Source organism: Myripristis murdjan, chromosome 13 (assembly GCF_902150065.1).
Source record: "Myripristis murdjan chromosome 13, fMyrMur1.1, whole genome shotgun sequence".
In the NCBI taxonomy this organism is placed as follows: domain Eukaryota; kingdom Metazoa; phylum Chordata; class Actinopteri; order Holocentriformes; family Holocentridae; genus Myripristis; species Myripristis murdjan.
The window spans coordinates 39062189-39076286 of NC_043992.1; the positions used below are offsets into that span (position 1 = coordinate 39062189).

Consider the following 14098-nt stretch of genomic DNA (forward strand, 5'->3'; position numbering starts at 1 on the left):
CTGGTCACTAGCAAAGCATTGTTTGAATGAGGCACTTTGCGCCTCTATAAAAACCTGTTGTGTTACACGGATGCTCATCTCATCGAAACTGCTCCCCGTCCGCATACTGATAATGCAAAGAATCTGGTCGGGCTGGAAAATTACCCTGTGTACTAGTTTCTGGTCAGACAGAGGACGCTGACTCCACCCCTCAAACAAGAAAGGCATATAACTGGAGGATATGTGACACTGTCATTACCCACTTTTACAGCTGAGCTGAGCTGAGCTGATTCTGAGACCTTCAGCTTCATTTTTGCTTCTTTACTACTGCAACTACAAGTGACCAAAACAAGACTTCACCATGGTGTCAATGGGACGACAGATGCTGGGCTTTGCCTTGGCCGTCATCGGCTTCCTGGGGACTATCATTGTGTGTGCTCTGCCCATGTGGAAAGTCACAGCCTTCATTGGAGCTAACATTGTGACAGCTCAAGTCATCTGGGAAGGCTTATGGATGAACTGCGTGACACAGAGTACAGGCCAGATGCAGTGCAAGATCTATGACTCTCTGCTGGCACTGCCCCAAGACCTGCAGGCTGCCCGAGCTCTGGTAGTCATCGCAATCATAGTGTCCGCCTTTGGGATTCTCCTGGGCATCGCTGGGGGCAAGTGTACCAACTTTGTAGAGGAAGAGCGCGCCAAAGCCAGGGTGGCCATCGCAGCTGGAATTGTCTTCATCTGTGCTGGTGTCCTCATCCTCATCCCTGTCTGCTGGTCAGCCAACACCATCATCAGGGACTTCTACAATCCCATGCTCACCAACGCCCAGAGAAGGGAGCTGGGAGCGGCGCTGTACATCGGCTGGGGCACTGCAGGCCTTCTCATCTTGGGTGGCGGCCTCCTCTGCAGCTCCTGCCCGCCCAAAGACGACGACTACCCAGTGAAGTACTCCCAGCCCAAGTCTGCAGTCAGCAGCCGAGCCTATGTTTGAGAGGCAAATTCTTCTGAAAAAGACTGTAAATTATTTTACTCTGTCCAAGGTAATCCTTCTGCATTGTGAGCCTCAGAGAGTGCCATGAATTGGTGAAATTATGTCTCATTTTTTTGAAAGTGACACAATGAGAATGGAGTCTTTTAACACAGGATTTTCTGAGTATTTCAGAAACCCATCAGAGAGGAAAGGCAGCGTGTTTTCTTAAGGAATGAGAAACACAGTGCAAAGATGTGGTGTTTACCCACGGTAAAGGGAAGAAAACCTGATAATGACATGTGATGACGACTGGGCTGAAGGAAAACCAATCTATTAGAAGCTTGTATCAAATCTAACCTTTTTCTGTGCATGAAGCTAATCTAAGCTGTGTAAAGATATTCACTGTCAGGAAGAACTAGGATGGAAGGAAATTTGCACAGTTTGTGATGTGCAAACTATTTCTATATTAGCTCAGCATTTTATGAGCATCTGTATTCATTTACAAAAGATTGTTTTTATTTACCAATGCCAGTGATTTGTAATAAAAGATTCACTAAACTGATATTTTGTTGTCTGCCTATTCCTTTTTACAGTTTACCTGGTGTTAAGTGTTGATGTTAATAGTGTTTATGTTAATCCTTACTATGCGTGGAATCGGTTAGGTGTTTTGTATCTAAGCACAGTTACATTTTACAATTTGACTCACGTGACCAGAGCAATCTATAATGAGTGCAATAGTAACATGCCTCTAAGAAATTTCTTAAATATTCCACAACATTTGATAAAACCACGTTGCAAATTCTGATCATGCCAGATAGAAAACTTCTGAACATTTTGTCAGAGGGGTTAAAGAATGCAATGATGATCTAATTACAAATTTCAGGGAGTGTAAACCGTATGAGGTGCATGTTGCTGATCATTTCCATAAGAAATAATGCTGAGAATAAACTGCCTTCATTCAAAGAGAAGAAAGTGCAAGTGAACAGAGGACAAGGCAACACAACTACAGCTTGTTTGAGTTCTACTGTGCAAACCTTGCAAAAGCTAGTTTAACCTGTTTTACAGTGTTGAAGGGCAGTCACTGTTTTCATAAAATGCAGCACTGAGCAGCTTTGTGTGTGTGTGTGTGTGTGTGTGTGTGTGTGTGTGTGTGTGTACATTATCCATATCCATACTTGGAGTGGGCGGGGGTGAAACCGGAAGTGGGTGTGGCTTAAACCAGAAGTTTGTGTGATTTGGTCGGAAATGGGCGGGGCTTAACTGTTATTTTAAGCCTGAAATTGATAAGGGTTGATCAGAAGTTGCTATATTTATTGTTTAATGGAAAACTATTTACAGAACAGCCTCAGAAGCTTCAGATCAATGTTTTGGATCACAATAGTAAACAAACTATTTACAGAACAAGCTTTTTTTTATAAACATGAATATTCTTAAATGCATCAATGAATACAACACATTCGGTAGGCAATTATGAAGTAGTAGAGAGAGAGTATATATAAAAGCTTAGTTAATTAGTTTGTAATATTTATACTACTACTATATTTATTTTTATGAACTACAGTGAGAAAGTGTCAGACTCTCAGTGTATGCAGCCAAAATAAAATCAAAATAATAAAGCACTTTGTGTGTTCAGCTAATGTGTGTGTGTAAGTGGTGTGTGTTTTAAGACTGTGACTCTGTACCGCGTCCAGTACGAGCAAAGTTTTCCAACTGACTTTATATCTAAAACCAGCCGGTAAGAGCGAGCAGATGGTAAAAAAAACAAACAAACAAACAAAACAAAAAAACAAAAAAACAACACCTGGTGTGTCGGCAGTGAGAGACACAACGCGAGTCTCATTCAGCCCTAACCCCTGACCTCCAACCCCTAACCCTAACTCTGCTCAAAAGCAGCACGTCTGTTACCAACCAAGTTTAGCAGAAACTCTACTGACTGTCAGTGATTACAGACTGAGGGAAGAGCGAACTGGAAAACACCTGACCGCTACTGAAGAGAGACGTCACGTGAGCTGTCACACCTGGGGCATACTTTTCCTCCATTTTGTTGGTGTGTCACAGGTGTTATCCAATCAGCATCAGCCTGTATTTAAGCCTCCGTGACTTAAAACGATACTGCTCCATTATGGCTTCCAAGTTGCTGTATCAGTGGAGCCAGTGTTTAAAATGTTACCCATCATTTGAAGAGGTAAAAGCACATGTATGTGCTAAGTATGATGATAGATCAGACATACAGTAGATGATTGTTTTTCTTCAATAATAAGGCAACTTTTTTCAACTTAAAACTTAAAACACGGTGGTTTTATTCCATTTTATAAACAGTACTTGGTAAGTCTACGTCTCAGTGATAGTTCAGCTCACAGGAGGTGCATAAACACAGCAGAGCAGAGCAGAACCGGCACCTGAAATGTTTCTCTTCTTATCCTAAAATGAGAGACAAAAGTCGGGTCAGTGTAGTCAGGAACTCCTGTTGCCACATAACCACTGACATGGGCTGGAGGTCTCCTCCTACGTCTGATCGCCAAAGCAGTGGCAGTGATGTCAGAGGTCTTTTAACCCTCTGGATGTTCATCTCCCCACAACAGACTTAAGATTACAGTGTCGTCAGAGAATTACAACTTCATCTTGAAATTCTCTGACGACACTGTAATCTTAAGTCTGTTGTGGGGTGATGAACGTCCAGAGGGTTATTTTGGGGAGATCAATAATTATAAAGAGTGGTGTAAGAACAATCATCTTCTTTTAAATGCCACTAAAGCTAAAGAGATGATCTTCGACCCTAAAGGCGTCTGCATCCATGACCCTGTAATCATGGGGGACACAAATTGAGCAGGTGGTATCTTACAAATATCTGGGGATCCAAATGGACAACCAGCTCAAATGGAATGTCCATGTGGACTACCTGTGTGCCAAACTGTCACAACGCTTGCACTTCCTCCGCAGGCTCAGACTTTTTGGTGTGAGCATGGAAGTTACCGTATTTCCCCAATTAACGCAAAATCAACTTGGACCCCGGGCGTTTAAAAGAACCAGGCGGCTATTCGCTGCAGGCCTTTATTTATTTTTGCACAGACCTGCACCAGGCCATTATTGTGATGACAGTTATCGTCCAACATATTTACAGTCGGTCGATTTAGGTTTACAGTACACCCTTGTTTTCTAACGTTAGCTAGCTCTCTTATTTTGACAGAAAACAGAAGTGCCGCACAGTTATTGTGCGGCTAACTGTTTACTTCTGCAAAAATAAGGTGAATAGCCTTATTTTGGGTTACCTCAATATAATGCAAATAATCGCCCCGGCGGTTATTCGGGTGGGCGTTTAATACGCAAAATGGGTGCAGACCCCAGGCGTTTATAAGAACCAGGCGGCTATTTGCGGCCGGGCGATTAATTGGTGAAATACGGTATGTCAACCTTCTATGATGGGGTACTTGGTAGCAGTATTAGATATGGCATGGCAGCTTGGTTTGGTGCACTCTCTATCCAGCTCAGAACAAGAATAGCAAAAATTGTTAAAACAGCCATGAAGTTAATCGGTAGGAAGGTGAAAACGGTGCTTAGTCCGGCATCTAGAGTGCTGTCCGATCCTTCACATATTCTAGCCACAGAGTATGTGCTGTTACCTTCAGGTAGATGTTACAGTGCGTGCTGTTGTAAGAGCAATCGCTTTAAAAACTATTTCCTCCCCACTTCAATTGCTCTATTAAACAATCGGCACATAGTTCATAGCCCTGAGTGCGGTGGGATCTCTTGACTCTTTTGACTGCTTGTTATTTATTTATTATGGATCATTATTTATTATGGCTGAATACAGTTCTCCTTGTACTGTATATTTTTTATTTCTTATTTTAACTTTTACTACTCTTACATTACTTACTATACATTTGTTATATGGACGGCGTAAATTGAAGGGCCTGGGTTGTCTGCCTACCTATAATGTTGTACATATGCTGCTGTTGTGTGTTGTCTGTCTGTGTTTTAAATGTTGATGTGGAATAAGTGCACTTTTGCCCAAGACAAATTTCCCTTTGTGGGACAATAAAGTATATCTTATCTTATCTTATCTTTTGCAGTGCCCCTATTATTAATGATCTATTGAAACTAATGTCCTGCTCTCAGCAGTTTCTATTGTCACTTTGTCCTCATAAGTGAGGTTAGTTAGATACTTCACAAATTGGGGAACTAAAGGTTCAGTGCCATTGGTCATTTGAACTCGTGAGGTCGTTGTGGCCTTCTTGACAACATTATGAACAATTATGAACTGACCAAGCAGATCCTTACCACTTTCGTATGCACCAAGTACATACACTCCAGTGTCGGATTGCTGTGGCCTTTTAAGAGCCAGAGCGAGGGGATTACAGCGTTTCGGTTTGCAAGATGACTCTATTCTACTAAAAAGTTTTAGTTGGGGTATAATATAGGGTCTGAGTTGGGGTATAATATAGGGTCTGCCATATAACATCTCAAACGGTGTCAATCCTTTTGCTGTTGGTGCTATTCTCATATTGAGGGTCACTAGCGGTAGACAATATATCCAGTTTCTTACAGTTTCTTCTATAGTTTTCTTTAGTTTACTTTTTAGGATGCCATTGTGTCTTTCCACTAAGCCTGTGGACTTGGGGTGATATGCACAGTGGCTCTACAGGCAGATTCTTAAATTCTGGGCTATCAGTGATATGATTTTGTTAAAAAAAAAAAAAAACGCTCCCATTGTCACTGTAGATTCTCTCGGGGATGCCAAATCGTGGAATTACTTCTTTTACCAGTGCTTTTGCTACTGTTTGTGCATCTGGGGCTATCGTTGGGAATACTTCTACCCATTTGGTAAACATGTCAGTGATGACTAGACAATATTTCTTTCCTTTGCATTTGTTTAGCTCAATGAAGTCCATGCATATATGTTGGAATGGATATTGGGGCTTTGGAAATTGCCCTCTTTTGGGCCGCACGTTCCCTTGGGGGTTATGTTTTGCACAGGTAGGGTAGGCCAAACAAAACATTTTTAGAAGCCATATGCCATGAATACTTTTTGTATGACTGTTACCATACCTGGCTCCTGTTGAGACATGGCTCAGCCCATGGCTTAATATTGCAGCATATCTAAAAAGGTTACTCGGCAGTACTGACTTCCCTTCGGTTATCAGGCTGATGAATGCCAATTTTAATGAGTAGGTTTGTGCTTTGTCGCTTTATTTATTTATTTATATCCTATTTATTTTATTTTGTTTTTTTCTTGTTCGAATACTTATTCTCATAGATTTGCACATGTATAAGGTATCGCTGCTGGGAAACCTTTACTTCAACGGATTCACTGACAATTGAAAGTTGAGTGTTAAGAGTTGAATGTGTAATGAATGATTGTTGGATTTGTTGTTTTTCCATTTATTGAACTGGGAGTGGTCAACTGGATTGTCTGTGTGGGATAAATGAAGTTATTTGAATCTCATCTCATCTCATCCTCAACCGCTTATCCGAAATCGGCTCGCGGAGGAAGCAGTTTCAGTAGGGGACCCCAAACTTCCCTTTCCCTAGCAACATCAACTAGATCTGACTGGGGGATACCGAAGTGCTCCCAGGCCAGTGCGGAGATATAGGGCCCTGTCTTGTGCCACCCGCTACCCGCTGCCACTACCTGCTATCTGTGAATTGCGGATTTAGGAGCTTCCGCTATCCCTAAACGGTATCTTGTGCCCACGCTACCCGCTATCCATTATGCCGACTCCATCATTTGCGCCTGGAGGTGTGTCCGTGGGCGTGTTTCATGCGCTAATCCCTAATCCCTAAAATTGCTATCTTGCGCACACACTTTAGGGTTGGGCTGTTACGAGAGCGCGCCCAGGCGGCTTAAATGCGCACCCCGACGGAGCCTCGCCACGCACACGGTCGGACTGATACCGGGACGCCGCCGGAATGGACTGAGTATATTACTCATATAGACTGTTTAGAGGAAAGACTGTTTTAATTGGACGCTTACACCAGCACGTTTTATTGTTTTATCATAAGCCAGCAGCTGTACTATATTTTTATTTTTAATATTTTATTTGCCCAATCTACCTTGTCAATAAATTAGTTTACACATAGTTCCACCTCTGCCTCTTGTGTGTCTGTGGTGTGACCCGGGGATTTTACTCAATCAGTACAACCTTGTGACACGTCCACTTGAACACATGTGGCTCCACCTCCCGAATTAACTGGCCTATAATATATAATATGTATATATATAAAGCCACCTTGCTTTAGCCTCAGTTCAACCCCTGAGAAAATCTATCTTCCTCTCTCCATTTCGGGTTTAGGATTTAGGATTTAGGATAGTGCAGCCTGCCCTTAAAGGCAATGGCACCTGGCACACCCAAAACACGCCTATGCATAATATAGCGGGTAGCGCAAGTGTTTTACGGATAACGGCAGGTGCGCAAGATAGCAACTTTTGCAGGGGAACGCCTTTTGCGCAATGCTAAATCCCCAAATAATGGGTTTAGAGACTCTGGCGCAAGATAGGGCCCATTCTCTCCACCTGGTCCTAGGCCTGCCCCGTGGCCTCCTCCCAGCTGGATGTGCCAGGAAAACCTCCCTTGGGAGGCGCCCTGGTGGCATCCTTACCAGATGCCTGAACCACCTCATCTGGCTCCTTTCCACGCAAAGGAGCAGCGGCTCTACTTAGAGTCTCTCACGAATAACTGAACTCCTCACCTTATCCATAAGAGAGAGGCCAGCCACCCTCCTGAGAAAACCCATTTCGGCCGCTTGTATCCGCGACTTTGTTTTTTCGGTCGTGACCCATCGCCCATGACCATAGGTGAGGGTAGGAACAAAGATTGACCAGTAGATCGAGAGCTTTGCTTTCTGGCTCAGCTCTCTTTTCATCACAGCAGTGTGGTACAGTGAACGCAGCACCGCCCCTGCTGCTCCGATTCTCCGGCAAATCTCACGCTGCAACATTCCCTCGCTCGTGAACAAGACCCCGAGATACTTAAACTCCTTCACTTGGGGCAAGAACTCATTCCTGACCTGCAGTGGGCATTCCACCGGTTTCCTGCTGAGAGGTGCTGATCTTCATCCCAGCCGCTTCACACTCAGCTGCGAACCGGTCCAGTAAGTGCTGAAGGTCACAGACTGATGATGCCATTAGGACCACATCATCTGCAAAAAGCAGCAACGCGATCCTCAGCCCACCAAACTGCAGCCCCTCTCCTCCACGACTATGCCTCGATACCCTGTCCATGAATATCACAAACAGGATTGGTGACAAAGCGCAGCCCTGGTGGAGGCCAACACCAACAGGGAACAGGTCCGACTTACTGCCGAGAATCCGGACACAGCTCTCGCTTTGGGCGTACAGGGATTGGATGACCCTGAGAAGTGCACCCGTCAACCCATACTCCCGCAGCACCTCCCACAGAATATCCCAGGGAGCCGGTCGTACGCCTTCTCCAGATCCACAAAAACACATGTAGACTGGATGAGCATACTCCCAGGCCCCTTCCAGGATACCTTCATTTAACACTTCCTCTTCCTCAGGTCCCTTTTCAACTTCCTCTTTCCCTTCAACCTCTTTTGCACCTGCTCTGACTCATTATGCATCTTCTTCTTCTACCTGTGGCCTACTTTTCTTCTGTCTGCAATCTCTGGCCCAATGTCCTTGCTTTCCACATACATAGCATCCTTCATCTCTGCTTGCTCCTCCTCTTCCTACACATCTTCAACCCTTTTCTCTAAATGTCCCTCTTCCTTTGCCTTTGTGTTCTCCTTCTAGCAAAAATACCACAGCTCCTTCGTCACTGAGGAGAAAAGCCTGTCCCTTTTTCTATTTCATTAGGTTTGTGTTTTTGCTGTATTTTTCTCTTTTGCACTACTTCATGCTTCATTGTTATAATGCTTTGTCTATTTGTCAGTGATGCCGTTGTCTTTTTCCGTCCAAAACAGCAACTGAATAATAAATATAATAAACAAAAATAATACATTAATAATTACATAAATAAGTTTTATAACTCTGTAACTAACTGCTGTCAGTCTTTATTTGGTCTTCTAAAACTAGGGTTTCTGTTTACTTTTTTCTTCGATTAGTTTCTTCTAACCATTCTCTAGCCTGGGGCAGGCTATATTTATCATTTAGCTTTCATTTTCCCTGTCTGACCTTTTCTGTCTTTCACAAGTTTTGAACATGTTTCTGGTGCTAGTTTGCCGTTAAATCCAAACGTTTTCCTCCAAATTTTTAGATTTTGTATGTTCTTTGGATCTTTTTGTTGCATATATTTTGCATCCCCACTGCTTTCAGGTTCTGATTTACAACAGTTACTTCCCATTTTCTAATTTTCTATTCCCCTTCAGCAGCCAACCTGTTTGTATGATGCATACGTTCCGAGCAACTAGTCCAGTCAGCAAGAAAACTGTTTCACTTGTCACCATTAGGTTTCCACAGCCAGACAATCTTGTTACCACCATTACGTTGCCAATTGTCTGTTATTCAATACTGAGACACTGCCGAATATCTACCCCTTTTTACAACAGCCAGTCAGTTTGTATGGCACATACGTCCCAAGCAACTGACCCAGTCAGTGAATGATCAGTTCACTGAGACACTGTTGAACAGGGCCGGCCCTTCCTATGTTGGCGCCCTAGGCGAAATTACTCTCTTGCGCCCCTCCACCGCTAAGATCACTTTTTCATCTAGCGCCATCATCATGTCACATCAGGCTATTTGGGCTCGTTAATGTTGAATTGGATATTTCCATTAATGGTGCAATTGTTAAAATAGTGTTCAATTATGTTTGGACTCCTCTTTGCAGGGACGGTGGCGTGCGTTTTGCAACAGGTGCGTTTTTGCGCAGACGTATGCCTAACGTCGGTTGTAACAATAACAATAATAATAAAAGTATACTGTTAACTTACCATACATCGGCCATCGGTAGGCTACATCTGTCACACTGTGTCCGCTTTGGGTGGAGATAAAAGGCAGGTGGATCAGGAGGCAGCAGGGAGAGGTAGGCTATTTCTCCAGGGAGGCCACCGGACACAGTGGGTTACCCGGCTGCTCATATATGAATCCCCACAGACTTTCTATGTTTTTTTCGGCAGCATCTTTGTGATTTTTTGTGCACTCAGCGTGACATATTTTGGGCCATTTTCGTCTTGGCATATGCTGAAAGAGTCGGGCTTTACGGTTGCCCTCGTTCACCCTGCATCCCATATGAAGCTGCACGTCAAACCAGACTTTACAGTCAAGCCCCCAAGGTGTGTCTGAACTTCGTGCCTGAAAGTGCTTCATCTTCTGGCAGTCTGCCTCGGTTATGGCTTGGTGGTGGGAAGATTTGTCACGTCCTTCTCGGCAGAGTTTCTTTACCACACCGGCGAAAACATTGTTGCTGGTGGTGAATTCAGCGTCTTTTAACAGACACCAAGCAGCTCCTCCAACCACTCATCCAGGCTCAGGCCACCCAGCAAATCAAAATTCACCACAAAGTCTGACATTTTGTTTACAAAAGTCTTGAAACAAATGTGACCTAACGAGTAAGCTGAGTGCAGAGTAGTTGGTTGCTAGGCAACGCATTTCCGTTTACACTGGCGCAGGGATATTTTGTGCTGCGGTCTGCCAGAGGGTTACACTGATTTTACAACGGCATGGAACGCGGCTCAGCCAATCACATTTAAGGATGGGAAGCACCTGTTTAATAAACAACGGATAAAACGCACACACAGCATAAAAAGGTCCAAGTTATTTTGGTTACAGCTTATTCAGAATAATAAATCTATCATAGGCTATTAAGTGCAGCAGAAATGGTCCCAGTTATTTTTGTTACTGTGGCTTGGCTTGCTGACATGACTGAAGGGATGAAGGAGGAGGAGGAGGACTGGCGTTGCTTTGGGAGCGGGGCCGGACGGCTGAGCTCACCGGTAAACTAGAACTCGCACTCGTAACATTTAAATCAAGTGGTGGAATGGCCGCAGGAGTTTCCTCCTGCTCAACCCGGAGTCGTTTGGTGAAAAAGCCAAGTAAACTGCTCTGTTTCGCCATAATAAACTCCGTCTCTGTCTCTCTTTTTTCTCTTACCTGTACATATTTCTTTCTTCCTGAGTCGGGGAGGGACCGTTTGCGTGCAAACTAACTCATTCATTTGATTGGGTCACATGCTGATGACGCAGCCTGGGGGCGGGCACTCACGTATGATAGAAAGCTGCTGATTGACTGAGAAGCTAGTTTCACATGAGCTCTGCTAAGGCTGGCATGGCCGGCTGGATGAACATTTTAATCCCGAAAACATATTGTTCTGATTGGGTGGGCCTGGCTCAAAATGGCGCCGCCTATGCGGTAGAACAACCGGTGCTAGCGTCCCTCTGGCCGCTAGCGGCGCACCTCCAGCAGATGGCGCCCTTAGCATTTGCCTATACTGCCTATGCCACGGGCCGGCCCTGCTGTTGAATACACTTCACTGATTCTTGAGACTTTGGCAAAAACATGTCCCACTAAGAATAGTGCCAATTCCTTACATTTTGTTCTTTTAAACAATCATCTGAGGATGTTCTGCACAAATATAACACATCTTTCATGTTTGTTTATAATTGTATTAATTATTTGATTATGTATAAGGCCAGTATCCATAAAAGCATGTGTCCTCTGACAAGATGTTATCATTTGAATTTAATGTGAAACAGTGAAAAAATATTTAAAATGCATAACAAATATATGAGATGAAAGAGTGAATTGAAAGGAGCATTTAAAACTAAAATCCATTGATTTTTAAGTATATTTACTTTAAATTTGTGCTCACCAAAAATGTGTCCCAGGTTTGTGTCTACACAGTCAGATATTTATAAAAACACATTTAAATCAGATTCTCTGACAGTGTTGGCACATAGTCTGACAAGACAGGACAGGACGGGAAAATTACTGGAAAATTACCCTGTGCACTAGTTTCTGGTCAGAGAGAGGATGCTGACTCCACCCTTCAAACAAGAAAGGCTTATAACTGGAGCATATGTGACACTACCCACTCATTACCCACTTTTACAGCTGAGCTGATTCTGAGACCTTCAGCTTCATTTTTGCTTCTTTACTACTGCAACTACAAGTGACCAAAACAAGACTTCACCATGGTGTCAATGGGACGACAGATGCTGGGCTTTGCCTTGGCCGTCATCGGCTTCCTGGGGACTATCATTGTGTGTGCTCTGCCCATGTGGAAAGTCACAGCCTTCATTGGAGCCAACATTGTGACAGCCCAAGTCATCTGGGAAGGCTTGTGGATGAACTGCGTGACACAGAGTACAGGCCAGATGCAGTGCAAGATCTATGACTCTCTGCTGGCACTGCCCCAAGACCTGCAGGCTGCCCGAGCTCTGGTAGTCATCGCAATCATAGTGTCCGCCTTTGGGATTCTCCTGGGCATCGCTGGGGGCAAGTGTACCAACTTTGTGGAGGAAGAGCGCGCCAAAGCCAGGGTGGCCATCGCAGCTGGAATCATCTTCATCTGTGCTGGCGTCCTCATCCTCATCCCTGTCTGCTGGTCAGCCAACACCATCATCAGGGACTTCTACAATCCCATCCTCACCAACTCCCAGAGAAGGGAGCTGGGAGCTGCGCTGTACATCGGCTGGGGCACTGCAGGCCTTCTCATCTTGGGTGGCGGCCTCCTCTGCAGCTCCTGCCCGCCCAAAGACGACGACCACCCAGTCAAGTACTCCCAGCCCAAGTCTGCAGTCGGCAGCCGAGCCTATGTTTGAGAGGCAAATTCTTCTGAAAAAGACTGTAAATTATTTTACTCTGTCCAAGGTAATCCTTCTGCATTGTGAGCCTCAGAGAGTGCCATGAATTGGTAAAATTATGTCTCATTTTTTTTTGAAAGTGACACAATGAGAATGGAGTCTTTTAAAACAGGATTTCTGAGTATTTCAGAAACCCATCAGTGAGGAAAGGCAGTGTGTTTTCTTAAGGAATGAGAAATACAGTGCAAAGATGTGGTGTTTACCCACGGTAAAGGGAAGAAAACCTTATAATGACATGTGATGACGACTGGGCTGAAGGAAAACCAATCCATTAGAAGCTTCTATCAAATCTAACCTTTTTCTGTGCATGAAGCCAATCTAAGCTGTGTAAAGATATTCACCGTCAGGAAGAACTATGATGGAACAAACTTTGCACAGTTTGTGATGTGCAAACTATTTCTATATTAGCTGAGCATTTTATGAGCATCTGTATTCATTTGCAAAAGATTGTTTTTATTTACCAATGCCAGTGATTTGTAATAAAAGATTCACTTAAGTGATATTTTGTTGTCTGCCTGTTCCTTTTAACAGTTTACCTGGTGTTAAGTGTTGATGTTAATAGTGTTTATGTTAATCCTTACTATGCGTGGAATCGGTTAGGTGTTTTGTATCTAAGCACATTTACATTTTACAATTTGACACACATGACAAGAGCAAAATGTAATGAGTGCAATAGTAACAACAACAACAACAACAACAACAACAAATCTAATTCCTGTAGACCCTCTAAGAAATTTCTTAAATATTCCACAACATTTGATAAAACCACGTTGCAAATTCTGATCATGTCAGATAGAAAACTTCTGAACGTCTTGTCAGAGTGGTTAAAGAATGCAATGATGATCTAATCAAAAATTTTGGGGAGTGGAAACCGTATTAGGTGCATGTTGCTGATCACTTCCATAAGAAATAATGCTGAGAATAAACTGCCTTCATTCAAAGAGAAGAAAGTACAAGTGAACAGAGGACAAGGCAACACAACTACAGCTTGTTTGAGTCCTACTGTGCAAACCTTGCAAAAGCTAGTTTAACCTGTTTTACAGTGTTGAAGGGCAGTCACTGTTTTCATAAAATGCAGCATTGAGCAGCTTTGTGTGTGTGTGTGTGTGTGTGTGTGTGTGTGTGTGTGTGTGTGTGTGTGTACATTATCCATATCCATACGTGGAGTGGGCGGGGCTGAAACCGGAAGTGGGTGTGGCTTAAACAGGAAGCTTGTGTGATTTGGTCGGAAATGGGTGGGGCTTAACTGGTATGTTATTTTAAGCCTGAAATTGATACGGATTGATCAGAAGTTGCTTTATTTATTGTTTATTGGAAAACTATTTACCGAACAGCCTCAGAAGCTTCAGATCAATGATTTTAAACAAATTATTTACAGAACAAGTTTTTTTT

General features: G+C 43.5%; 2 protein-coding genes across 2 annotated transcripts; both read left to right on the forward strand.

The window, feature by feature from the left end:
* The first annotated feature begins 221 nt into the window (after positions 1–221).
* Positions 222–1115, forward strand: LOC115369978 (claudin-4-like). The gene has a single exon (XM_030066742.1). It carries the CDS (start codon positions 341–343, stop codon positions 968–970), a length of 630 nt encoding a protein of 209 aa, XP_029922602.1. The 5' UTR covers positions 222–340; the 3' UTR covers positions 971–1115.
* A 10843-nt stretch (positions 1116–11958) lies between these two features.
* On the forward strand, positions 11959–13165 carry LOC115370619 (claudin-4-like). The gene has a single exon (XM_030067722.1). It carries the CDS (start codon positions 12035–12037, stop codon positions 12662–12664), a length of 630 nt encoding a protein of 209 aa, XP_029923582.1. The 5' UTR covers positions 11959–12034; the 3' UTR covers positions 12665–13165.
* Positions 13166–14098: the final 933 nt, after the last annotated feature.